Source organism: Penicillium oxalicum, chromosome III (genome assembly GCF_001723175.1).
Source record: "Penicillium oxalicum strain HP7-1 chromosome III, whole genome shotgun sequence".
NCBI lineage: Eukaryota > Fungi > Ascomycota > Eurotiomycetes > Eurotiales > Aspergillaceae > Penicillium > Penicillium oxalicum.
The window spans coordinates 519,958-543,496 of record NC_064652.1 but is presented as its reverse complement, the minus strand read 5'-3'; the positions used below and the strand labels follow the sequence as shown (position 1 = coordinate 543,496).

The 23,539-nt window shown below is 51.6% G+C and overlaps 10 protein-coding genes across 10 annotated transcripts; 5 read left to right on the top strand and 5 right to left on the bottom strand.

Annotated features, from left to right (window-relative positions):
- Nucleotides 1-932: 932 nt before the first annotated feature.
- On the bottom strand, nucleotides 933-3,290 carry POX_c03677 (uncharacterized protein; the record flags this gene model as incomplete). The annotated part of the gene is made up of 3 exons (XM_050112567.1): nucleotides 933-2,870; nucleotides 2,929-3,080; nucleotides 3,158-3,290. 3 exons carry the CDS (start codon nucleotides 3,288-3,290, stop codon nucleotides 933-935), a joined length of 2,223 nt encoding a protein of 740 aa, XP_049970123.1.
- Nucleotides 3,291-3,651: 361 nt separating this feature from the next.
- POX_c03676 (H/ACA ribonucleoprotein complex subunit NHP2) lies at nucleotides 3,652-4,553 on the top strand (the record flags this gene model as incomplete). Its single annotated transcript, XM_050112566.1, has 2 exons — nucleotides 3,652-3,964; nucleotides 4,174-4,553. 2 exons carry the CDS (start codon nucleotides 3,652-3,654, stop codon nucleotides 4,551-4,553), a joined length of 693 nt encoding a protein of 230 aa, XP_049970122.1.
- Nucleotides 4,554-6,061: 1,508 nt separating this feature from the next.
- POX_c03675 (uncharacterized protein) lies at nucleotides 6,062-7,085 on the top strand (the record flags this gene model as incomplete). The annotated part of the gene is made up of 2 exons (XM_050112565.1): nucleotides 6,062-6,223; nucleotides 6,324-7,085. 2 exons carry the CDS (start codon nucleotides 6,062-6,064, stop codon nucleotides 7,083-7,085), a joined length of 924 nt encoding a protein of 307 aa, XP_049970121.1.
- A 404-nt stretch (nucleotides 7,086-7,489) lies between these two features.
- POX_c03674 (uncharacterized protein) lies at nucleotides 7,490-8,233 on the bottom strand (the record flags this gene model as incomplete). Its single annotated transcript, XM_050112564.1, has 1 exon — nucleotides 7,490-8,233. The coding sequence occupies one exon, from the start codon at nucleotides 8,231-8,233 to the stop codon at nucleotides 7,490-7,492; it is 744 nt and encodes a 247-aa protein (XP_049970120.1).
- A 1,543-nt stretch (nucleotides 8,234-9,776) lies between these two features.
- On the bottom strand, nucleotides 9,777-10,285 carry POX_c03673 (uncharacterized protein; the record flags this gene model as incomplete). Its single annotated transcript, XM_050112563.1, has 2 exons — nucleotides 9,777-10,091; nucleotides 10,172-10,285. 2 exons carry the CDS (start codon nucleotides 10,283-10,285, stop codon nucleotides 9,777-9,779), a joined length of 429 nt encoding a protein of 142 aa, XP_049970119.1.
- Nucleotides 10,286-10,466: 181 nt separating this feature from the next.
- POX_c03672 (uncharacterized protein) lies at nucleotides 10,467-10,754 on the bottom strand (the record flags this gene model as incomplete). The annotated part of the gene is made up of 1 exon (XM_050112562.1): nucleotides 10,467-10,754. The coding sequence occupies one exon, from the start codon at nucleotides 10,752-10,754 to the stop codon at nucleotides 10,467-10,469; it is 288 nt and encodes a 95-aa protein (XP_049970118.1).
- A 956-nt stretch (nucleotides 10,755-11,710) lies between these two features.
- POX_c03671 (putative GTP-binding protein) lies at nucleotides 11,711-13,513 on the top strand (the record flags this gene model as incomplete). Its single annotated transcript, XM_050112561.1, has 7 exons — nucleotides 11,711-11,868; nucleotides 12,053-12,415; nucleotides 12,472-12,715; nucleotides 12,786-12,991; nucleotides 13,060-13,239; nucleotides 13,298-13,418; nucleotides 13,487-13,513. 7 exons carry the CDS (start codon nucleotides 11,711-11,713, stop codon nucleotides 13,511-13,513), a joined length of 1,299 nt encoding a protein of 432 aa, XP_049970117.1.
- A 239-nt stretch (nucleotides 13,514-13,752) lies between these two features.
- Nucleotides 13,753-14,187, bottom strand: POX_c03670 (uncharacterized protein; the record flags this gene model as incomplete). The annotated part of the gene is made up of 1 exon (XM_050112560.1): nucleotides 13,753-14,187. One exon carries the CDS (start codon nucleotides 14,185-14,187, stop codon nucleotides 13,753-13,755), a length of 435 nt encoding a protein of 144 aa, XP_049970116.1.
- An 805-nt stretch (nucleotides 14,188-14,992) lies between these two features.
- On the top strand, nucleotides 14,993-17,478 carry POX_c03669 (uncharacterized protein; the record flags this gene model as incomplete). Its single annotated transcript, XM_050112559.1, has 4 exons — nucleotides 14,993-15,282; nucleotides 15,438-15,902; nucleotides 15,981-16,581; nucleotides 17,335-17,478. 4 exons carry the CDS (start codon nucleotides 14,993-14,995, stop codon nucleotides 17,476-17,478), a joined length of 1,500 nt encoding a protein of 499 aa, XP_049970115.1.
- Nucleotides 17,479-19,528: 2,050 nt separating this feature from the next.
- POX_c03668 (Transcriptional activator protein acu-15) lies at nucleotides 19,529-22,307 on the top strand (the record flags this gene model as incomplete). The annotated part of the gene is made up of 2 exons (XM_050112558.1): nucleotides 19,529-20,395; nucleotides 20,451-22,307. The coding sequence occupies 2 exons, from the start codon at nucleotides 19,529-19,531 to the stop codon at nucleotides 22,305-22,307; spliced, it is 2,724 nt and encodes a 907-aa protein (XP_049970114.1).
- Nucleotides 22,308-23,539: the final 1,232 nt, after the last annotated feature.

The following is a 23,539-nucleotide window of genomic DNA, read 5'->3' as shown; positions in this document are numbered from 1 at the left end:
TGGCCGGATGTCGGCCTAATGTGAAGGCTGAATGGGAAGGCTGTGTTAGTTCCCTGGAGGGATGCCGTCTTTCAATCTCCTTCCTCTAGTTATCAATTGTTCTTTTGTAATTCCCTGTTGACATGACTATGTCTGCCCTTGCGAATAGCTTCCCCCCTGTTGTGTATTGCAATCTGTTCTCGTTTTTATAGTTGCTGCTGGGTGTGTACTTATGCGGTTCGCTTTGAATTTGATTTCCCTATTTGGGAGCCCTTGGATTGAAGTCAGGGTCTCCCAGTGCATCTCCCTTGATTCCCGAATCCCCCATTGTAATAACAATCATTTCTCTGTAGAGGTATGGCTTTCAATTTCGAGGGCGCGTACCTAGGGGCCTTTGATGTTCGGCGTCCACATGATTCGATTGAGAAGCAATTAAACGACGGAAGGTTGTTTAGGTTTCACGATCATCCACGGACAAGCCCACGAAAAGTCCACTGGGAGGAAGACATTCGTCTGGTAACGCTTCGTCCCTCACCTGCGTCACAAAAGACTACATTTTCGGGCTAATGGGAAAACCTCGCTAATAGGTTCTCACGTTGCCCCTCGCGCGAAGCATTGCTCGGAACCCTAATTCCGAGACGACTCGACTCTTAAGCTACAAGTGTCGATACTTGAGCTACTCACAAATAAAGGTCAAAGGGGCAATGGCTCCAGCCTAGCTACTAGAATGAATGGAATGCGAATGACTGGTTTGGAGCTGACGGAATTGAATTCTGAGATGTCTGCTCTCCTTGTGGGAATGAAATGGGTATATAGAGAAGATCCGAAAAAAGTGACCTCGTGTGCACTAGACTTTGAGTCACCAGAGGGTCGCCCACGATTGGGTCAGCTCCTGTCACAAGTGAGATGACGAGATGATACATTAGAAGAGCCACGCAGGCACATCAAGCACATCAAATCCTAGCAGCTCTGGTAGTCTTGTCGTAAAAGTCAAGTGTCATGGCTGCCAGAAAGCAAGGGATGTCCTTTCTTTCCTCGACCCAGAACTTGATCAAAGGTTTAATCTCCAAGGCGAAGAGACTATTGGGTCCGCCGGAGATCTTCATTGTACCATTCTCTCCGTCGAAAACAATGGAATTCTCTTCGCCGTTACCCATGCTACCAGGCCCGCGAGCATCAGATCGCGCGTCGCTGTCACCATGTCGGTAGGCGGCTGAAAGATGGAACATCGAGGTGACCCGAACACGGCCATTGGGAAGGAAGTCAAGCTTGTATCCCAGTAGGGAAGCCACCGCTTCTCGGAATTCAGAGGACTTTGCGGTGAAAATTTCCTTGAATCGGCGCATGCGTTTCTCTTTTTCGGCTACAATTCGCTCCATTTCCTGCATCTCCAATTTCAGGCTATCCAGTGTGCTGACGGGAACGACTTTGACGCCGGTATTTTCACCACGGAGCTGGGCCATGAGAGCTTGATTCTCGGAGCGAAGCGTGTTGAGAGTTGTCATTTTGATCTTCTCTGTAATGGCAGTTGGGTTGTCGCGCAGTTCGAGGATGCGGGTATGTGATTTGGCCTTCAATGATTTGATCTGAGACTTTGCGGCGTCCAATTCCCGCTTGGCAAGCGTTGTCGCCTCTTGTGACTTTGCCAACGATTCCTGCAGCTTGCGGTTCTTGCGAGTAAGAACGGCGAGGCGCTCGTTTTCCGCGTCGCTTTCCGTAGGCGACAAGGGTCGCTTTAATCCTCTGTTTTGAGCTTCTTCTGACTGCTGCGACGGAGGTTCCCGCTGAGACAGCTCCTCGTGAGCTTTCTGTAATTCGTTGCGGTACTCATCAACCAGCTGTTCCAGCTGCGCAATTTGTGCCGACTTTTGCGCATCAAAGGTGGTTTCTCCCATATTCATTGTTTCTTCCTCGGTGTCAAAAGTCTTCAGCTGAGCTCTGAGATACTCAACCTCCTTGACGGCAAGAGCACGCTGTCGTTCTAGCCTGGAGCGAACACGAGCCTCAGCTGCCGCAGGTGCCGACGCGCCCGCGGCGATGCTTCCCGCCACACGAAGTTTTTCAAGTTCTTGTCGGAGCTGTGCTTTCTCTTTTTCAAGCATTGCGATAGTCTCGTCTTTCTCCAAGAATTGAGCATCAACCGTGCCGAGGCGATCAACCAGTGTAGCTTTTTCGATTCTTTCTTGAACCAGAGCTCGCACGATTGCTTCAGGTGAGTCGAATTCCATGGACTGGTCATTCGTCTGAAGGAGGCTGGCCCACGATTGTCGCTCGTCTTCCAATACTTGTTTCTGAATCTGCACGGTACTTAGTTCCGCCTCCAGACCGCGCAACAGCTGCAGCTGATTCTCCAGTGATCTCTTTTGTTCTTCCACTACTTCCACATTTTTTTGCGACTTTCGCAAATGGCGTAACTCTGCAGTCTGTTCGCGATTTGTCGTTTCCAGTTCTCGGATGTGGTGCACTTGATCAGAGAGCTCGCGCTTCAGGATAGTCAATGTCTCTGCATCGTTGCCCTCGGCCTTTAGCTGTATATTTTGCGACTCCAGGTCCGCCACCTCAGCTTCGCGTTGAGAGAGTTTATCCTGAGTCGACTGCTGAGAAGCACGCGCTTCCTGCAGATCGTGCTGTAGCTCGTCTATCGTTTTCTGGAGCGAGGCACGAACGGTTTCGAGCTCGTTGACTTGATATTTGAATTGGCGGTCTTGGTCGGAAACTTGAGCCAGTGCGTCTGTAAGTTCTTCCTGGACATTCTGCTTCTCATCCTGCAAGTCACGAATCTTGCGTTCAAAGGCCGTCTTGTCACTCAATAATTGCTCCTGCGTTTCCTTCAACTCTTTGGCTAATGCTTCCGTCTTCGCATTCGCGCGCACACTGGCGGACTCGGCTGCCTTTGACGATATTGGTCAGCCGTTGGAAATTTCGGTCGCAACTTAGATTAGCACCTACCTGCGCTTTGCGGAAGTCTGCATCTGCCTTCAACTGAAGGCTTCTGGTCTCTTTTTCATACCGGATCGCTTCCATTTCCCGCTCTTGTTTCAGATTCGCAAGCTCGTAGGTGAGCGTACTGAGTTTGACGCGCAATTCCTCCTTCTCGACATCTGAAAGCACAAATGGCTCGTCAGCGCTGCTTCGATGGTTTCGCTGCGACTTGACTGGGGAATCAATTTATACTGACCGTGACTAAAGGGCGGTGGTCTCATGGACAATGACGACTGCTGCATGATATTTTGCGATCCAGCGGTCGCCGGAGGCGACGTGAACCCAGCAATCAGCTGGGACGCTGGCCGCTGCGTCGGGCTGTTCTCCATGGATGTTTGTTGGACGGTGGCTGACGATTCACGTCCCAAAAATCGCCAAGGTCAACAGTCACATTGGGCACCACACCAAGTAGATGCTCCCAGGCTCCGAAAAGTCTCTCTACAAGGGCTCCAATCTCACAAAGAGCACGAATAGACTGTGATTCAAGCTGACCCTTCCGACGTCAACAGCAAGATACTTTGCGGCATTCAATTGTTTGGGCCTTAGTCATCCACGCAGAGCTTCTGCATTGGGACTAGCGCCAAAATTTTATGAAATTATTTCGAGACCCATTTCACTTACCACACACTACTCAAATAACCAACCAGGCACTTTCGTTTTCCCCCGTTTTCAATCAACACATCCGACATAATGGGCAAGGACAAGGTCGAAAAGAAGGAGAAGCGCTCCGAGAAGAAGGAGAAGCGCGCCGAGAAGGACGGCATCTCCAAGTCCAAGAAGGACAAGAAGGAAAAGAAGGACAAGACCACTCTCGTCGATGCGGTAGAGAAGGAGATTGCTTCTCAGGCCGCCGAGAACGGTGCTGAGGTCGCTGCCGTCGATGTGGCCGAGATTGAAGTCGATGCCATGGCCATTGATCGCCCCGTTGGCGCCGTTGTGCCATTCGCGAACCCATTGGTTGAGGACAAGCAGGCCAAGAAGGTGCTCAAGAGCGTTAAGAAGGGTAAGTTTCATAACTGTGAATCTGCGAAGACAGTTCTAGATGCCATCCCTCCTTTTTTGGGAATGGAGGAGGGGATCCTCGTTCTTTGCTTCATGCAATCCTCGTACATCGATAGTCCTGCGAGTGGCGCAATGCATTGACGCCCAGCCTCAAGTTTCTTGTTGGGTTCTTTCAGAAAGCACGGCTAACCCCGACCTTTTCTCACACAGCTGCCGTCAACAAGTCTCTCAAGCGTGGTGTCAAGGAAGTCGTCAAGGCTCTCCGCAAGTCTCCAATCCCCGCCGCCAATGTCAAGGTCGACATTCCCTCTGGAGTCGTCATTCTCGCTGCCGATATCTCTCCCATGGACGTCATCTCTCACATTCCCGTTCTGTGCGAAGACCACGGCATCCCCTACGTTTTCGTCACTTCCCGTGCCGAACTCGGTGCCTCTGCCGCCACCAAGCGCCCAACCAGTGTGGTCATGGTGACCCCCAAGTCGGCCAAGAACAAGAAGCTCGACGAGGGTGCCGATGGCGAGGACTTTGGCAAGGTCTTTGAGGAGCTGGCCAAGCTGGCCGAGAAGGAGGGAAAGAGCGTGCAGGTCTAACCGGTTGTCTGTTGACTTGACCTGTTCGTCTTGATTTTCTTTTTCCATGCTTTGCTTTCCATCCCCATGTCTGCGACTATTGGTGGGATATTCTATTGTACAGGGTTTCGTTCTTGTCTGATAGGACAGTGCATGTCTTCGGGGGTCTGGCCTTTGGGGTTTCATTTTTCTTTCCATCTTTTGCTATATTGCAGTTCGGCGTTTTCTTGACGGTGTATGAAAAAAAGGCAGGAAGACTTCCAATGACAATCCACCCCATGCATTAATGCATATTACAGTCTGCTGCTCGGATTACCATCTCCCTCCCGAGTAACGGTCACGCATGAGAGCCAGAGTTCCATAGCGCATGCAGATACGTTGCTCGCCACACTTTGGGTTGCTTGGCAGATCAAATCAGGTCTTTGCTCCGGGCCCTTGATCATAACAGACGGGACGTATAATTCGGTCTCCTCTACAGTGAAGTTGAGAGCCAGCCTCGGTAGTGGGTGAATAGAGAGAGAGCGCGCAAGAGAGAGGCTGAGGGAGAGAGGATCAAGATCACTAGTTATTCCCGAATACAACTTTTTTCTGGAGCGACCATATCTTCCTGGGATCGAAATGTCTCTTTATAAACAGTCGACAATCCCCCATTGGTTCAGGGCCTCTTGTGATCGCGCAACAGATCATCTTGAAACCAAGCAGAACTGCGCAAAGCCATGGACTCTCGCTTCCATATGTGAGATGCCATCCCACATCTACCTGCCAATGGATTTGTCGAGGCTCAGTCCCACCGTGCACATCCAATTCCATCTCTTCCCAGTCTACCTTCGACCTTGCATGGATCCCGAATCACCGTGCCAGTGGCGTTGTTCTTCAACGACCACGATGGACCGAGAGAATTCTATCCGGTGGCCAAGGCCGAAGGTTGAATGAAGGGGGAAGAAGAGAAAGAGGAAGAGCCGGAGAAGGAGGGGCACACGAGGAGTTCTCTACATACCGTAGGACCCTGGCCCCGACAGTTCTTTTTCAAGTCTGCCTATACATGGACCGAAACAAGTCTGTCCAAGGATCAATCCGCCATTCTCAGAATAAAAGGGCGTAATTCCCCTCTCCCCCCTCTGGCCAGGGCATCTGTACGCAAAGTTATGAGTGGAACCTCTCTACATAGTTTCCAAGCGATACCAGGCCCTTGCGAAGATTCCGCGACACCCCCTCGCGGGCACGCGGAACTTGCCGTGTCGAGAGCAAACTTGAGTGGTACAAGAAGATCGCGACGACCTCCCGGTCGGAAAAGAAAAGGGTATAAGTCTGCGGGAGAGAAGAAACAAAAAACAGTCGTGATGGTTGAATGACGTGGCTCACCAGTACGCTCTACAAATCCAAATTGAAAGGGAAAACAAAATCCAATTCGGTAGACAACCCAGTTTACCTCACTCGTGCCTTACGATCCACCAGATTCAATTGACGCCATCCCGCCTTGGGTTATATATATACCTCTCTCTCTATCTACAAGAGATTCCCGGGTCAGGATGCGGAGTATCGTGAAACAGCGCCCATGGGCTCTAGCAGCTCTCATAGTTATCATTTTTGCGAACTCGGCTATGCCGCAACCAGTTCCGATCGGGGTCCAAATTGCAGAGCACAAGTTGGTGACTCGTTGGATCAGCGCCCATGGGCATGAAGATGAATCAGTGCGTGCCCGAGCACCAGCCCTGTTTATGGAACTAATCTCCAATTATCGACCTCGTTGAGTACCCGCGAGTGCTAGCACTAACTCGCATCTGATGTCAGATGAAATATCATACCACCCGACATACTACTAAGCTCACCAAGGACAGCAAAAGCAATCCATCTTTTGCCCGGAAGCAATCAGGACTCAATCCACTCATAAAACGTAAAGCCTCATCCGACGAGACAATCATCTCTGCTCTGACCCCGGCAATTCCATCACCAGGGTCCTCAATCAACGATTTCACAAGGCTCCACAGCCTCGATCCAGAGACACATGATCAACTAAGCATCTGGATGCACGAGACAGAGATGGCCAGCATCGATGTGCAGGAATCATCCATCTTGCATCTGAAAAACGGCTTCCGTCCACAATCACCATTCGAAGATGCCGAGATATTCATGGCAGAGGCTCAACACCGCGATGAATCGTTGAGTCAGCACGAGACCTCTTCCGGATCCTTATCGTTTCTACCTTATCTGATTGTACTCGCTTCGTCGAGGGGTGCACCAGCGACAAAGTGCCTACCTCGGTTCTCGGTCGTCGGGGCCTTGGACATAGTTGCCATTTTACTTGGGGTAGTCTGGATTGTGATTTTGATGGTTGGGCTGGTGGAACTGGTCATTTGTCTGTGCAGTGGAAAGAGGCGAGTAGTTGCGGCTGAAAGGATGATTCAGGAGGATGTTGACGTGAGAGTGACCCCTTTATCTGAGGTTGATGTTGAGGTTGAAAGTCAAGCAGAAAAGACAATACGCGCTCGAATAGATGGAGTGACGGGGGCAAGTGCTTCGCTTGAAAGTGGGAGACCTTCATTGCGAGTGTGAATTTGCGTGGCTCAGGTTGCGGCTGGCGTTGCTGATTGCGAGGTAACCCGACCCCGTCAGCGGGTGAATTCTCCAGCTGTGTTACCCTGTGCAACATGAGTGTTATGGATTCTTGACCATGGGTTCAATTGGCATGTCTGACAGTGTTGTGAGTTCCACGGTTATCAAGTTACGAGAAGCTGCTCCGATCTAGGTTCCCCTTTTGGAAGGAAAAGAAGCGTTTGATCAGAATATCTTCATTAAGATCTATCGTACAGACTTTTGAATCATTCCATCATCAATCAACATGTCGCAGTCGATGCAACAGGTGATATGAGCCGTCAACTACTCGCTTGCAATCCAGAAACACATCACAACCCAAAGCGGGTAGCAAGAATAATATCAAAGAAAAAGTTCAATCATCTCTAAGCGCGCTGATCGCCCGACAGGGTGGTGTAGACATTCTCGTCGTGGACACCCTTCTGGTTGGTACGACCACTGTCGTTGGCGCTGTGAGCATTAATCTGTTGGAATTTTTGTTCGGCCAGGCGGCCAGGGTCGTTCTCGGAGCCAATCTCGGCGTTGAAGCTGGCGTTCTTGTCCTCAGAGCCGAACTGGGCTTGCTGGTTGTTGGCGCCCTTGGGCTGCTGGGCCTGGTGGCCGGGAGTAACATCGCTCACGTACGAAGGAGCCTGGCCCCCAACGTGCTGGCTGCTGCTGGTGCTGCTGCTGGCCTTGGCCTGGCCGGAGGACTGTTGAGAGGCAGCGTGTCCACCCTGGTGCATGCCCATCTCCTGCTTGGCAGCGGTAGAACCGCCCGCGTATCCGTTCACATGGGTACCGGGGAAGTTACCCTGGCCACCCAGGGCCTCGGGGTACTTCTCCTGCCGTTGAGTGTTCTCCCGCAGACTGCCCGCAGCAGCGGAAGGGAGCTCTGAAGCGGCGGAGGTATCGGTGGTGTTGAGGGTCGACTTGTTGCCCGAAGGACCGACGGGATCAGCACCACGGTTTTCGGCAAAGGCACCGCCGCTGCGAACGGACTCGGCGGCGAGAGAGTCGGAGGCGACGGGGCCAGAGGGCTCAGCGATAGGTTCCTGGTAAGCACGAGGGTCGGTGGTGACCTTGGTGCTGCGGGGGCCAGTGCCGATGGGAGTGCCTTGGAGATCCATGTTGAAATGTGTTGTAATGGGAAATAAGAATTCAATCGAAAATGGAAGCTTTGGTTTTCTGAGTGGCGAGGAAGAAGGGAGACAAGTGCAGTGAGCCTTTTCTTTGTGGAAGCGAAGTCACACGGTTGTAAATTAAAGGGAGATAAGAAAATTGATGAGAAAGAAAGAGAGGTGTAGCTGGAATGTCCAATATCTTATATTCCTGGAGCATACAACGTGTGCTGATGACCGTATCTGCGGAGAGTAGACGGGGGCAGTTGATGTATACACCGCGGGTGATGTCACACTTACGACGTCTGATGCGAGAGACCTGGACAAGGGATGGACATCTCCCCTCGATGACTTCCAGACAACAGACCGCCCCGCCTGTTATTGGTAGTCACATCAAGCAGAAATGCATCTGCCATCGTCAACCCGGTGGCGGATTCGTCTTGTCCTGGAAGAAGAGGCAAGATCGATATCTACAAAGTGGAGCTGCCGGAGTTGCAGTCGTTCGTGATACCCGGCTCGTGGAAACGCACTCCCGCCGTGAGTCGCAGATACCTCTTCAGCACCCCCACCCATCTCATCATCCTGCTGAACAGCAAGATAGGTTGAGGTTGGGTCGATTCTAGCAATTTCATGTCCGGCACAAACAAAAAAACAGGGCACATCAGTGGTCCTTGACGTCAAAAGCCCAACTACGCTCGGACGAGTCCAATACCCCCCTCGTAACAAAAAGAAAAAAAAAAGAAATTGGGTCTACTCAATCGATTCGTTTCTGCTTGAAGGTTTCGGTGCCGGAAGACTCTTTTCCGTCTTGATAGGGGGTCCAACTCTAGATACCTTTCTCTGCAGGGCTGTTGCGTAAGATCATACTCGCACCTACAAATCACCTTTCGTGTATGAGGTAGGGTAGTGAACGGGATGAAGGCTCTGCCCTTATACACCTATTTAGCCCGAGACTTGTGTGCATAGAGGAGTTGCCTGCTACCTGCGAGGTAGCTCCATCTCGATCAATACGATGGAGAATGACTCCCGGAAGTAGACATACCGGTCTGGTTCAGAGCCCGCTGACTGCAGTGCTCTTGGCGCTGGTAAGGTTTCACTGCACAGCGGAAAACTCCGCAGAAATGTACAATACGCTCAAATGGAGTTCACCATCAAATGATCTGCTCAAGTGAAGATGCGAGTCGAGACGGATCCGCATCCAAAAGAACTAGGAAGGGATTTATGTTGATGATCAAAAGGTGTGAGGAAACCACCCTCAAAATTTTGGAAGGTTGCCATTCCCCCAACCGTAGATGGCCAAGGGGAAAAATCCGAGAAGTTCATTGAATCAGAATCTACAAGTATGGTCGGGGGAAGAGATAAGCTTTTCAAACAGGGCAAACCATCCAGAAGCTACGCGTATAATCAATTTTTTCCGAGAGAACTTGGTGATCATTCAAAATAGTTTCATCATTCGCTCGTGACTCCGTAAAATATGGTTATCGTACATAACAAAAAGGGAAGGGATATCCAGTAGTCCCGACCAAATACAAAGAGCAAAGAGAAGCATCATTTAACGAGAAGTGGCGTCCGAGGGCAGGCCATCCAAGCCCTCAACACGCTGACGACCAACGTTACCACCAGGAGCGGTGGTCTTGTGCAGCTCGCTACCGTCCATGCGGACACTGCTTCCGGCCGTGGCAGGACCACGAAGAGCCGAGTCGTTGTCTCCAGAGACGGGACCCTCGATGCCACCAGAGCCGACGTTGACAGTCCGCTGGTCGGAGGAGTTCCAGTCACTGGCGACGGGGGGCTGGTCAGGCAGAGGCAGGTTGGCCTTGGTCCGCTCGATCTGCTCAGCCTTGTTGGTGTTCTCATCGATGATGGACTGGGTTCATTGTCAGCACGGGAAGATCTTTATACTTATTTTTTTCCCAAAAGGAATACATCTCTGGCAGGAGTTCTCACCTTCATCTGGGAGACATCCGAGTCGGAAGGCACGTTACCACCGTGCTGGTGGGAGGTGCGGGCTTCATCCTTGCGGATATCCTCGCGAGTAGTGTGGAAAGTTTGCTCAGACATTGTGGAGGTTGAGAGACGTGATGGGTTTGTCAAGAAGAGCTGAACAGAAGTGGTCCTTGAAGACAGAGACGAGCGGTTGTGCTTCCGAGTATGAAAGGTGAATGTTTTGATAGTTTCAAGGTCGAAGGTCGGAATTGAGGTCATTCTTTATAAACATTCAACGCTGTGTGTGCTTGGCACCTCAGGATAAGAGTGCCGCAACCATGACGACATGGACACAGTGACCACCAAGGCTGAGTGCCCAGCAGATCTCCATCACTAGTCTCCACCACCAAGAGAATGAGGTACCTGACTGTCCAACCTTGCTGCCACAGGTTGATGGATCTTCAACTCCCGAGTGATGGAGAATCGACTGCAGGGAAGGGATCCGTGCGGCGGCCCCGGTCATCGTCCGGGTCGCAATAGCGTCATCTGGACTGGATTGACAGCCAGAGGTCGTCGTATGATTGGGTGGCACGGCATCCGCCATGACAGTCACGGTGGGCTACCCGCTAAAGACTCTGGTCGCCAAGACTCCTGAGAATCGTGGTAGGATATGGATGAGAAAAGAAACGGATGATGTCTATGGTCTGGGTTGGTAGAGGTGAGGTTGCCTCCATTGACGGAGTCACTTACGACAGTTCATGCTGCCAATTACGTTCTGCCAGATTCTGCCATCACGTCAGGTTGAATGATGAAGTTGACCACACTTTTTTTTGTTTTGAATTTGAATGCCAGGTTCTACCGAGTCCACTGCCACCCGTCACCTAGGACTCCAGATTTTCTAGCAAAGGTGAAGTTCGAAGGCAGGTCTTCAATTGGCTTCGTCACAGTCAAATTGGTACAAAAATGCCACCTCGATCTCAAGAGTGTTGACTATTGTAGACTACAGTAGCCTTTCAGAGCACCCCAAGCAGATGCGTCTTCAAGAAACAAGCTCAAGTGCCATGCTGTAAACGCCAGTGTGTAGTAGGAGAGAATGAAAAGTCAAGGACACTTGTGCTCCCCTTGTCAGAATATTTCTTTCTCGCTCAAACTGGTCATTCTATCCTTACCGTGCAAGCTCGTCGCGTGGTGGTGGTCGGGGTCGATGTTTATAGTTAGGCTACCCTGAAGTGGCTTGGATGCCGAGAGCGAAGTCGGCTGTCGGTTGACACCCTGAAACGACACGAGGTGGTGCAAATCGGACTTCGGGCGACCGTGTGAATCCCTCTTTCAAGCCGGGCACCCGATTTGGCGGATATGACAACCACTCGGCCCCCGATAAAAAGTCCACCGCCCGCAGCCGTCAGACGGCAGAAAATGTTTCTTATCGCAAACCGATCAAGACTTTGAAGAGACGGCTTCATCAATCCAGGGAGATCAAAAGTATCTCTGTGATTGTCATTGCTTCTTTCCTCCTCTCCCTGTTCTTGGACAGATCACTCAGCATAGACATCACTCAATATGCCACGCGATCCTCTCATCGGACTGGTGGGCAAGGTCAGTCCTCCAGAGTCGATATGCATGCCCGGAGCCGACCCCGCTGACAAGATGAGGGGCCCAGCCATCAAGTGGAAAGTCAACCACCCTGAACAGTTTGACCGATGCGACATCAAAAGTTGGTAAGGTGAAGGGAGAATGAACTATGGGTGATACAAAAGCCGCTCTCATCATGGCTAATATTGTTATTTTCCCTTGGATCGCCAGGTAACTTTCCGTACGTGCTACTGTCAGCTACGGACAGAGAGAGCAGCCCCCACCCCTCCGGCATATCGACAAGTGACGCTAACGACGGATCGATTTCAGCTTCACGACAATTGACCCTCAGCGAGCCATTGGGTACCTCCAGATCGAATGCGCGTGTCAGCGCCACAATGTTTCTGATCGATGCCAACCCAACTACGGCGGTTGTCATGAAGGACGGCGCTCAGTTCCCATCGAGCTGCTAGACGTGGCAGGACTGGTCCCGGGCGCTCATCAGGGGCGAGGCCTCGGTAACAAATTCTTGGACGACCTGCGTCACGCCGATGCTCTCATTCACGTGGTGGATGTCAGCGGTACAACTGACGCCGAGGGGAAAGCGACCCGAGGCTACGACCCCTCCGTGGATATCGAGTGGTTGCATTCGGAAATTGTACGATGGGTGTTAGGGAACTTGATGGAAAAATGGTCTGTTTCACGACCTGATCGGGGCGTCAACCCAAATGCTGACTCGGGGCTGCCAGGGGATCGATTAAACGTCGACACGTTGCGACCAAGGCAAATCCGGTGGACACTCTCCAAGGGCAATTCTCCGGATATGGAAGTACTTCCTCCATCGTGGCACGGTGTCTCGATCGTCTGGCTCTGAAGGAGCCCCTGGAGGCGTGGTCAGACGAGACGATTGAGACGGTCGTCAAGGCCTTTATTGATGAGAAGTTCCCCATGGTCTATGCTTTGAACAAGATCGACCATCCCGACGCAGACAAGGTAATCTTTCCCCCTCCAATAAACTCAAGGAAACCAGAGTCGCAGAGGCTAATCAATCTCGGGTCCCCAGAACATAAGCAAAATCGCCAAAATGCAGGATCCTCAGGCTATTGTCCTTTGCTCGGCCATTTCAGAAGTCTTTCTCCGCCGGCTCGCCAAGCAAGGTTACATCAAATACGTCGAGGGCAGTGAATTCGTGGATACCAGGGAAGACTTGATTGAGATGGGTGACCCAGACGGGGGCGGCCTGAAAGAAATGGATGAAAAGCTGAAATCGTGAGTATATTGGGTATCCAGAGCTGTGCAGCTGTGACCTGTTGCTGACAAAGACCGTCTGTGGGCAGTCGTGTGGAGAACCTCAAGGACATGGTCTTGTACCGGTTTGGATCCACAGGGGTTGTTCAGTGCCTATCACGAGCTGCTGAGCGTCTTGGATTGGTTCCTGTCTTTCCTGTGCGGAATATCCAAACCTTCAACTCCGGGTCGGGAAGCGCAGTGTTCCGGGATTGTGTCCTGGTCAACAAGTCAGTCAACAATCCATGTGAAGAAACATCTCCCTGAGCTTCCACTGACTTTTCGCAGAAATAGCACCGTTGGTGACGTTGCCCGGAAGGTGATGGGTGATGTTCCTATTTCATACATCGAGGGTGTGGGAGGGACGCGCGTGTCAGAAGAAGATATTGTAGCGGTTGGAAAACATGATGTGAGCCACAAAAAACCCATGTATCCCATGGCTGTGAACGATTACGCTAATTGGATTATTCCTATCAGATTCTGTCGTTCAAAGTGGGACGATAATTCATTTCGACATGAAAAATGCATTTATTCGAGGCAATGGTCCATGTATAGGCCTCGTTGAAAATAACCAGGTAGCCAGCACCGCCACCGAACAAAGAAAGAGGATGTACAGATAGTGTCAGCTATTAGAGAAGCCGATCACCACAACGATGCCCGTAACTGCGTCATTGAGGCAAAGCCCGCTGAAATCAAGGTCCTTTCTGTGACATGAAGTCGGTCAGAAAAGCTTCCAACGGAGCCTAGACAGCGACGACTCGACCTCCTTGCTGGGATTCACCACGTACCTGTCCGCGCTCATCATTTATGCCTATTACCGGCTCCGGAGCAGCGGGATGTTCTTTCTTCACCTTGGCTTCGGCCTTGCGTCCACCGCGCTCGGTGGCAGCGTCCGACTTGGAGCTATCAGCCATCCCCTCATTCTGAGCTCGCTCATCCAACCCAGATTTCACGGCCGCGGCGCTGGGGTCTTTGGTATCACCACGCTTGGCGCGTGAAACACTGTGCTCATCTATTTGTGTTCCCTTCCATTCCTTGGCCAGAGGCTCTTGCTGAGAGCCACGCGATGTAAAAGCCACGGCGGATTGTGCGAGAGTTCGTTTCGCGGGGATGGATGCTCGAGTCGCTCGTACGAGAAGCGCACTCACGTTGAAAGAATTGATAAATCTACCGGACATGGTTGAGTGTAATGTGTGTGAAAGGTTCTTTTTTTCTTTTGAGAAATCCGTGGGACTGAGAAAGCGCGAGAGATGGGAATTGGTGATGTTATGCTTGTTTTGTATGAGTCCGCCCGTCTCGATGATTAATAGACCTGGGGTTCCCCCGTCCTTTCATCATGGTCCAACTATGACGTCTTGATGCCGCAACGCGTGTCGATGCTGCTTCGATGGCGATCGCAAACAAAAGCTTGTATTCAATACTACTAGATCGATGATACTGAGAGAGCTCCTGCTGCCATGATCTTTTGTTCTTACTTTCCAGATAAGACGATGATGGCGAATACTTTGTCGGGGCACGATTTCATGATCAGTTTCATTCAATATCTGCTATGGTTGGATGAGCAATTTACTGCCTGAGGTTTCAGGAACCCTTTAGGCACCCACTATGGGCTCAACCCCGTCTGCCAATTTTGAAAACTGTCCTCATTGGCAGAAACTTGAGCGCCCCCCCCCCCCCCCCCGCTTTCCAGCAAGAAGTGGACCCAATCATGGGAAATTAACTCGTTCGTCCAGGCCACGACCAAAAAGACGCCATCTGTATTTTGGATATTGATTCCACTCATCTCCCGTGCTGGGCAGCCAAAAAAAATAATAATCAAAGGTCTCCACCTACGTGACTGGCGACCAAATCGATCTTGTGAAGATTCGACTGCCACCTCGGCTTCGGGGCTTGCAATCGTGTCCAGAGAAGATTCCCCCGGCTTACCCCCCCCCCCCCTCCCCCCCCTTCATCACAGTGATTGACTCCAACTCACGAATCACGATGAAGCGAGCCTCGTATCCGGCGGACTCGCTTGCGGCATGGCTTCACCTGAACGAAGTAGTCGCCAATGGAGTCACATTCCAAAAAACTGGTTCTGTCGATGCAGATAGTGACAAAGGCAATGCAATTGTAGCCACCGAGTCTTGGGTCAGCAATGAGAGCGATGCGGAACCCACAATTCTCCTTCGAGTCCCGGCGGACTTGATCCTGTCTTTGGAAACCGTTCATGATCATGCTAAATCCGACCATCATTTGCGTGAAGTCTTGGAGCTGCGGGAGGCTTTGGCACTGTAAGCCTTTCTTTCTTTTTTGGTTTTTTTTTTCCCTTATGCATGTTTGTGTTCACAAGAAAGATAGTTTTTCGAAGAATTTCTCGGCTGATAAGATCGCAGACCACACGGGGTGCAATTTTGATATTCCTTCTCCTTCAAATAACGCATTCAAGCCCGGACATTCCTCAGACTATAGGTGTCTCGAGTCCCTGGGCTGATTATGTCAAGTTTTTTCCTGAACGATTCCCTCTCCCGACTTTCTATTCGGATGAGGAGATATCGCTGCTCAAAGGTACTTCGCTGGAATCTCCATTGGCAAGCAAAGTCGCGGCGTTGCAACGCGAGTTCGAGCATCTCCGCCAGGCGACCGAAAGTATTCCATGGTGTCGACAGTGCTGGTGGGATGAGGACACGGGTAAATTGACTCTCCATGACTGGCTATATGTTGACGCTGCGTATCGATCACGCATGTTAGACTTGCCCGGGATTGGACATGCTATGGTGCCTTGCATCGATATGGCCAATCATGCCGGTGAGAAGAAAGCCAAGGCTCTCTACGATATGGACGCCGCGGGTAGAGTGATTCTTCAGTTGCGTTGGGGCCAAAGTGTTCACCAGGGAGAGGAGGTGACTATCTCGTAAGCCGGCCCCCCCCCTCCCAAATCACAAGCACGCCCTCGATACGCCAAACAATTCGCTGAGACTTTCCTATATAGATACGGCGATGAAAAGTCCGCATCAGAGATGTTTTTCACTTACGGATTTTTGCCGGATGATTTATCTGACGCCAAGCAAGTGATGCTGGACATGACATTCCCTGATGACGATCCGCTGGCAGTTGCGAAAAATATGCTTTGTCACAAGGACCCTGGTGTCAAGATAGTCGCGCGCGAAGACGAAGACCAGGCATCAGGTAGTGCCCCACAGATTTACTGGGAAAGTCAAATTCTCTGGTGGGCAAGTGTGAACGAAGAAGACGGTCTTCATATCGGGGTCGCGCAACGAATGGATGGCACCAAAGAACTTGAAGCGACGTGGAAGGACAAGAAAATTGAGTCTCCCGGTCAGCTTCAAGAGTTTCTTGCATCTGATCCATCGTGGGATATTTTTCAATTACGGGCAGTGGTGTTACTTCTCGATCAGGTAGAGACTCTACTGGCTTCATCTCATCAATTCGACAACATCATGGATCGCATCCATGACGACGAGATCCTCACGGGGATGCATGTTCGCCCAGGAATAATCACTGAGATCTTCAAGTTACGGGAGCTTGAAGGAATCCTGATGCAGCGCGCGGTTCAAACTCTCACGAGTCAGGTCAGATCCTCTGTCCTCCCAAGACACCTGTCTTGTTTTCATGCTTACCTGAATTTTTTTTTTTGAAATCCAGAGGGCCAGCCTCCTCGAATCGCCCGCGGTTGTGTCGTATCTCACCCAATTACAATCAGCTGTAGAGGATGTCGAGGATTTTTCGTAGTGACAAGGATCGACACGGAAGATTGGCACCATCGTATCTGCAGTCATGGTTACAATCCGAGGAGGCAATGCGACCGAAAAAGCAGGGTCTTCGGACACTCCGCACGCCTGCATCTGCGAATTGGGTTCGGCCCCTGCCACTGATGTAATGCCAGGGCATTTCCGTAGGCTAAAAAGAACGGGTGTCAGATTTTCCGCTTCATGTAGCAATCAAACGCTTTCGTGGTCGTTAGGTTCCGATCGGCCTATCTCTGGTGCAGATTCGCCATAGCCACACTGGTAGCCCCGCGTGCGACACACTTGGCAACCCTCAAGGTAGCAAAGCTAGCGCTTTCCAAGACTCTCCGCGCTCCTCATATATGCATCTCCAGCACAAAGCGTATTTGACTCGAAAGTCACGGCTAATCTCTGCGCGTAGAGGACCGCGATGGGTGCCTTAAGTATGAGATCGGGAATACTACGTCAACGCAGCATTCGATTGAGGCTCGCGCACGTTGTTCTCGGAAATCAATCTGACAGCTGGCAGGCAAGCAGACCTGATGTACGAGCCGGGGGGCCCTGCAGCCGCCGAGCTTACCGTGCGTTCGGCGCTAGATATCGAGTGTCACCATTCCCGATGAGGCCTTTGCAGATCCTCCCCCCGATGAAGCACAAAACGGTGCCATGGTTCATCGTCACATCGGTATTCGTTCGGGCAAGATTCGCTCCGCCGGCTTATGGAAGCGACACGATCCTTAATCCTTCCTTATGCGAAGTGCCAGCATCGGCATTTGATCCTGATTTTTGCAGGATTGCATCGGACCAATCTATGCGGTCAGCCAGCCTAGACTGGACGCCTTGCAACAATCCTCTCCGTTACAGTGGCCGGGAGAGTGCTGAAGCCAGAACTGATATTCGAGCACCTATTCGCGTCTCCACCAGTGATTAGAAGATCTCTTAGCGTGGTGGTTCCATCCATGGTCATGTTCTTGAGGAGTATGAATCCATGCGCCAGATGTGTACCTAGGCGACGGAGAATTTGGAATCCTCTGGATCAAGAGGCATCACGGTCGCGCATTTATACTTCAACGCAACGGAATGGCTTCGGGAAGGGTGAAAGGCTGCAGAAGTGCAGAGTCCCGCTTTTTTTCTTCGTTCCGTTTCGCAAGCTAGTTTCATTTCGACAGGGACCACAATCCTGCATTCCTCTAAGGTGTCCAAGAGCCCCGAAACGGCAGCTTGCGCCGCGCCGAGCCCACCCCCCGGCGGGAGGACTGCATGACTGATCCAAGAACTCGACTGGTGGTGAATTTTGCACTCCGATACTCCGCGGACGGAGGAAATGGAGGAAGAAATTGGACAACTGTCTGGACCACCCATGAAAATGGGTAGCCTAGTTTCTCAAGCAGGAGATTGATGTCTCATTATTTTGTTGAGCGGCAATCGCCTCTGGTCCCCCCTCTCCCTATTTTCGCTCTTGTCAGGGTGAAGAGGCGAGGCACAACAAAAGATCACTCCCTACCCAGCAACCACAAGGTCAAGACAGCAGCCTGGCCGGGCAGAGAGTCGTCGAGGAGTCATGCGTGGTACGGCATGGCGGTCTTATCATCGCTGACCTGCCTCGGTCTCGACTTCCAAAGTCTTCATCGTCGCTGAACCTTGGGAGATGATCGTCGAATCTTCAGCCTAGAATGCCCTCTCCAGCCAATCCTTCCTGACGAGGATATCGCTCATTCAGGAAGTGTGAACCACTGATATCGTGAAGATTCGTCATTCGTCTGACACTTCCGTTTTATCTTTTCGTCAGCCTGTGGTCCACCGGGGGGATCCTGACAGGGGAATATGGGCAGCCAAGAGTGTGAAGAAGATCATGATTTGCGCATCCCGTGGTCGATGCAGAGTAGTGCGATCACTATCCTCTTGTGCTGTACCGTACGACATTGGTATATATTACAGAGAGTGGGTACGATTGTATGCATGTGATGTAATGTACTGTAATTGGCCTCTGACTCGTCGATCAGCGAAGATTCCATGGTAACCTGATACAGTTACGGCCAAGACTATATGGGGCAACTGGAGTCCTCTGGAGTCTGGGGTCGTCGGGACGATCGGTGGGATCCTCAACCGAGTCCACAGTCGCCCACACAGTTGTCGGCGCCTCGGGAAGCCAGACCAACCTGGTTACCGACGATGGACTGTGCTCTTCCGCTGGTGGCCTGGAATCTCAAACGATCCTGAACCACTACCAGGGTGTGTTTTAGTGTCATCCTCTCTGCTGACAAGCTAATGGGAATCGAGAGCCACCGATAAGGACCCCCTCCACGCCCAGAAAAAAAAAGTTCCAACTCTTTTGGAGGGGAAGAAGAGAGAGAGAGATAAAGGTGATTGCCAAGTCACTTGTACCGTCCACAACAACCGCTGAATTTAACCTTTGCATCGATACCGTACCACAATACCAATACCTGCGAAACACCCTAAATTGGCCAAGACCATTGGCGGGATGCACGAGGTCGCTGGCCCCTCTTCCCGCCCACTGTAACTGAGTCAGCCGGGTCCACTCGCACGCATCTGCATCTGCACGTCTTCCTCCGTCTTATCGCCTCTATTCTGCCCCTCTCGCTTCGGTGGCTTCGCCTTTCGTCAGTCGAGGCGCACATCTCTCTGAATATAACTATATTTTCTCATCCTCCCTGCAGAAGCACACAATCTCACGCAAGATCTCGCCGTCTGACAATTGTTCAGGAGAGCCATACGCCGCGAAAGTCTTGGACTCTCAGGCGACCGATGCGCCTGTCTTTGCTCTGCCAAGATGCCCGGTATTCTCCCGATGAAAGTGATCAGGGTGGGCGGCAGTCAGAGTCGTATCGCCCAAGCTTGTGATCGATGTCGCAGTAAGAAGATTCGCTGTGATGGGATTCGCCCGTGCTGCACCCAATGCGCAAATGTGGGATTCGAGTGTAAAACGAGCGACAAACTAAGCCGCCGGGCTTTTCCCCGTGGGTACACCGAGTCGTTGGAGGAGCGGGTGCGAAGTTTAGAAGCCGAGGTCAAGGAACTCAAGGACCTCTTGGATGAGAAGGACGAGAAGATTGACGTGCTATCTCGTATTCATTCCTTTTCTTCAGCCTCGCAGCGGACCGCACCAGCACAATCTCCATCTATGTCCGCGGCGACGAAACCGCCGATCTCGGAAGCACGGGATGGCATCATTCATATCGAAAAGTTCGTCAATCCATCCGAGTCAACGAATGACATCGGCAAGTGGAATGATGGCTTGTCAACCACACAGGGCTTCGCTGGTGAGTGTTTAATCCGTACCGGCATCGTGCAAAGTGCTTTGTTGTCTGACCGCCCTCACTCAGGTGCTTTCAATCATGCGCTTGTGAGCCAAGGAAAGCTCAAGTCGTACCCCTCCTCGGAAGCCTTTTCGAGATCGAGTCAACTTCTTGCCCGAGGATTGCCCGGACAAGCACTAGCCACTCCGCCACGTCTGGTGTCTGACCAGCTTATCAATATATTCTTCCAGGAGTGGGCGCCGATGTACCCCGTGGTTCATCGGCCCACCATTCTCAAAGCCTATGGAGAGTATTTGAATGAATTGGATTCTTTCCAACGGAATGTCCAATTGATGGCGCAATTGAACTTGATATTTGGAATTGCCGCTTTGTCGTCGCAGGTGAGTTACATGATGATTTGACAACCGTACGAGGCATGTGCTCATTCTTCTTAAGTCACGAACCCATCAAGATCCATCTTTCTTCGAGCAAAACTGGACCGTCTGCCTCGACTCGTTCATCGGGGAAACCTCCATTGAAGTTTTGCAATGCTTTGTCTTGGCACAACTGTATTGCATGACCAAGCGCGACTATCGCGCCTTGCTCCGGTATCGTGCTTTGGCTGTGGACATATGCCATCAGTTGGAACTGCATCACAATCCCCGAAGCGCAAAGTCCAACCCCCTAGAAGCGGAGACACGAAAGAAAGTCTTTTGGTGTCAATATACTGTCGATCGCTTTTGCGCTGCGTTAACAGGAATGCCTGTGATTCTTGATGAGTCGATTATCGAAACTGAGCTTCCGGTTGATATTGACGACGAAAACGTCACCGAATCGGAATTTCTGCCAACTCTACCCGGTGAATCGACCCGTATTTCGAGTGCTCTCGCTCTCTTCAGTGCCTCGCGTATCTTGAGTCAAGTCGTGGAAGACTTGTATCCCTCAAAGACTGGCTACGACCTTCACGTGGCAAAGTTGCGCGGTCTGAGTGCACAGCTGGATGACTGGCTCCGGGGTCTACCTTCTCATTTGCGCCTCGAATTCAGTCAAGATAAACCTAGTACCAACATCACTGGCAGCCGATCGCCTCTGCTCTCCCTCGTTTACTACTATATTCGATCTTTGATCCATCGACCAGCTGTCTGCTTTGCCGAAGAGCACATTCGATCGCCATCTGTCCTGGCCGTGTCGGGATCGGCCAAGCACATCATGCAGATTCTCGACTTGCTCGACGAGCGCCGACTGTGTTTGTCTCTCAGCATCAACCGCGAAGAGCTGGTCCTTTTCTCGGGCTTGGGGCTTTTGTGGCAAACTCTGGGCCTCAAGCGGGACAGCAAGCTGGCAAAGGACAACCAGAAATTGCTGACAACCGTCCTCGAGCAATTACAAGCGGAATCCTCCAGCGCGGCGGCCGAGTTCAAAACACTCGCTGGATCTTTGATCTCCCTCAGTTCAAGCTGCTCACCAGACCTGGCAGCCACTGCCAGTGGTAAGAAGTCTGGGCATATGGGGGCCCCAGCTCACAAGCCTTTGAAATCTCCTAAGAAGCAGTTGCAATCTTTGAAGGCGCGAATCAGCACCTCCATCCATAAGGATCAACCGACTCCGTTGGATCCTCAATCCCGCCGAAATACCGTCTCCGGCTCGACACCTCCGCTTGAGACGTCTGCGATGCGATCGCCTAGTTGGACCAGTCTCCCCCCTACCCAACACGAGCAGTCGCCGGTGGCCTTTTATCAACTGGGCCGACATTCTTCCCTTGATCTCGGCCATGAAGGGCGGCATTCGGACTCCGTTGCCGGGTATAACCAATCGCGCGCAATGCCGACGGCTATCGCCTCCGAATCATCCGCCGGGGCGATCACGATGGCCGACTGGGAGTATGTCTTGAGTGACATGGACCGCGGTCTCTCCAATATCTTCACTGGGATTTATGGCGGTAGTGAATGCAGCGAGGATCCAGGTCCATTCGCCTCCATCACCGCTGATTGCCATCGCCGATCCCAAGAGTCGACGCTTGTGATGCCCGGTCCCTTGTCAAGTGAGCTGCAAGGCTTGTCTCCCGAGGCGTGGTCTGCGAGTAGTGGAGATTACTCCATTCACAGTGAAATGCCTCAACAAAATTTCCTGGGCTACTCTGGGGATAGTAACATGGGGAGCACTGAGGACTTTTCGACAATAGGGGATGTGTCAATACACCCGGATGAGCTCAGCCTGGCTGATCCATTCCGAAGAGGAGTCGTGATGCCCTCCAAGGACGAGGTCGGCGAATTTGGCATGGTCCATGGCTGGGACCAACCGCTGTCGGTTTAATGAATTCAGACTCGGATTCTCCGTTGCAGAGGACTTGATTTCTTTTATTTTTTTTTTTTTTTTGAATGCCTTTTTTATTTAGTCTATGATACCTCATGGTAAAGGGGGAGAGGGGCGTTTCGGGGGGAGGGCGTTGACTATGACTGTTTTTCAGGCTGTTTTGATTCCTCTTGTATCGTTCTGGGATCGAGTGTGTATGTTGGATTGTTCTTGTCCAAAGTTTACATCCGTGGGGAAATTGAACATAGCTTGTTTCTATCCATTTTATGAAGACACTTTGCATCAACATCTAGAGTGCAACCTGCCTACCTTATGCTTCCCCCCCACCAAGAAAACTAGCCCGCATCGGACTTAGGGCACAAGTTACCTGATGCAGTGAGTTGCATATCTGCGACTGGAAAAAGTACCCTTGTAGGATCCAGCTTGCTTCGCATCGACTGGAATATTCTGGCGCCTTCTCTACAAAGTCTGGCACCATGTGTCCTGCGCCAAAAGCAAATGCGGAATCAAGCGGCATTTCCTTCTCACACCCCTGCTTACCAACTTACGAACTTGGCCTAGAACCGAAGTTCCATTGTTTCTGTTCCTTGTGCCATGCATCCACATGCAGCATAACCGCCCACTAGGTGGTTATGTTTCTCGAAAGAGGGCTGTCAACTTCGACAAAAGCTCCGGCAACCCGACGACCAGACTGTCTGGCTTGGCCCGGTCGAGCTCTGCACTTCATTTTCACAGCAATCGCCAGCCGAAAGTGGATCCAGTACACTTCCGCTCATTACTGGTAAAGCCTCCCGAGCAAGCCACCCCAGTGACAGTCAGGAAATTCGATGCCGAGAGGCATGCTTTCAGTGGCGCTTCGCTCTGGCATCATTGACACATTCTACAAACCTTCTACTGCAAGGATAATATGGTGTCCCCCTTCTCCCCTCCCCCCGCGAAAGGGCCCCCCCGACTGTATCTCCTGGCGGGGCTGATCAAAAGGTGGAAACTGTCGCCACCATCCTCTGGCGGAACATCCGGGATGGTTCAAGCAATCACGCGAGGCTGCTGGAACGGTTTGCCACGCCGCTGAGGTCACCCTGGTTCATGCGCAGTTTGATCCAGAGATCGTTCTTCCGGGGCTGTCACACCTGAGAATCTCCGGATTTGTACGCTCTCCACGAGTGTGGATTGGCCGAACCCGCACTGATATCCATTTACCCCAGACTGCTGACTAGATAGTCCACTGTACC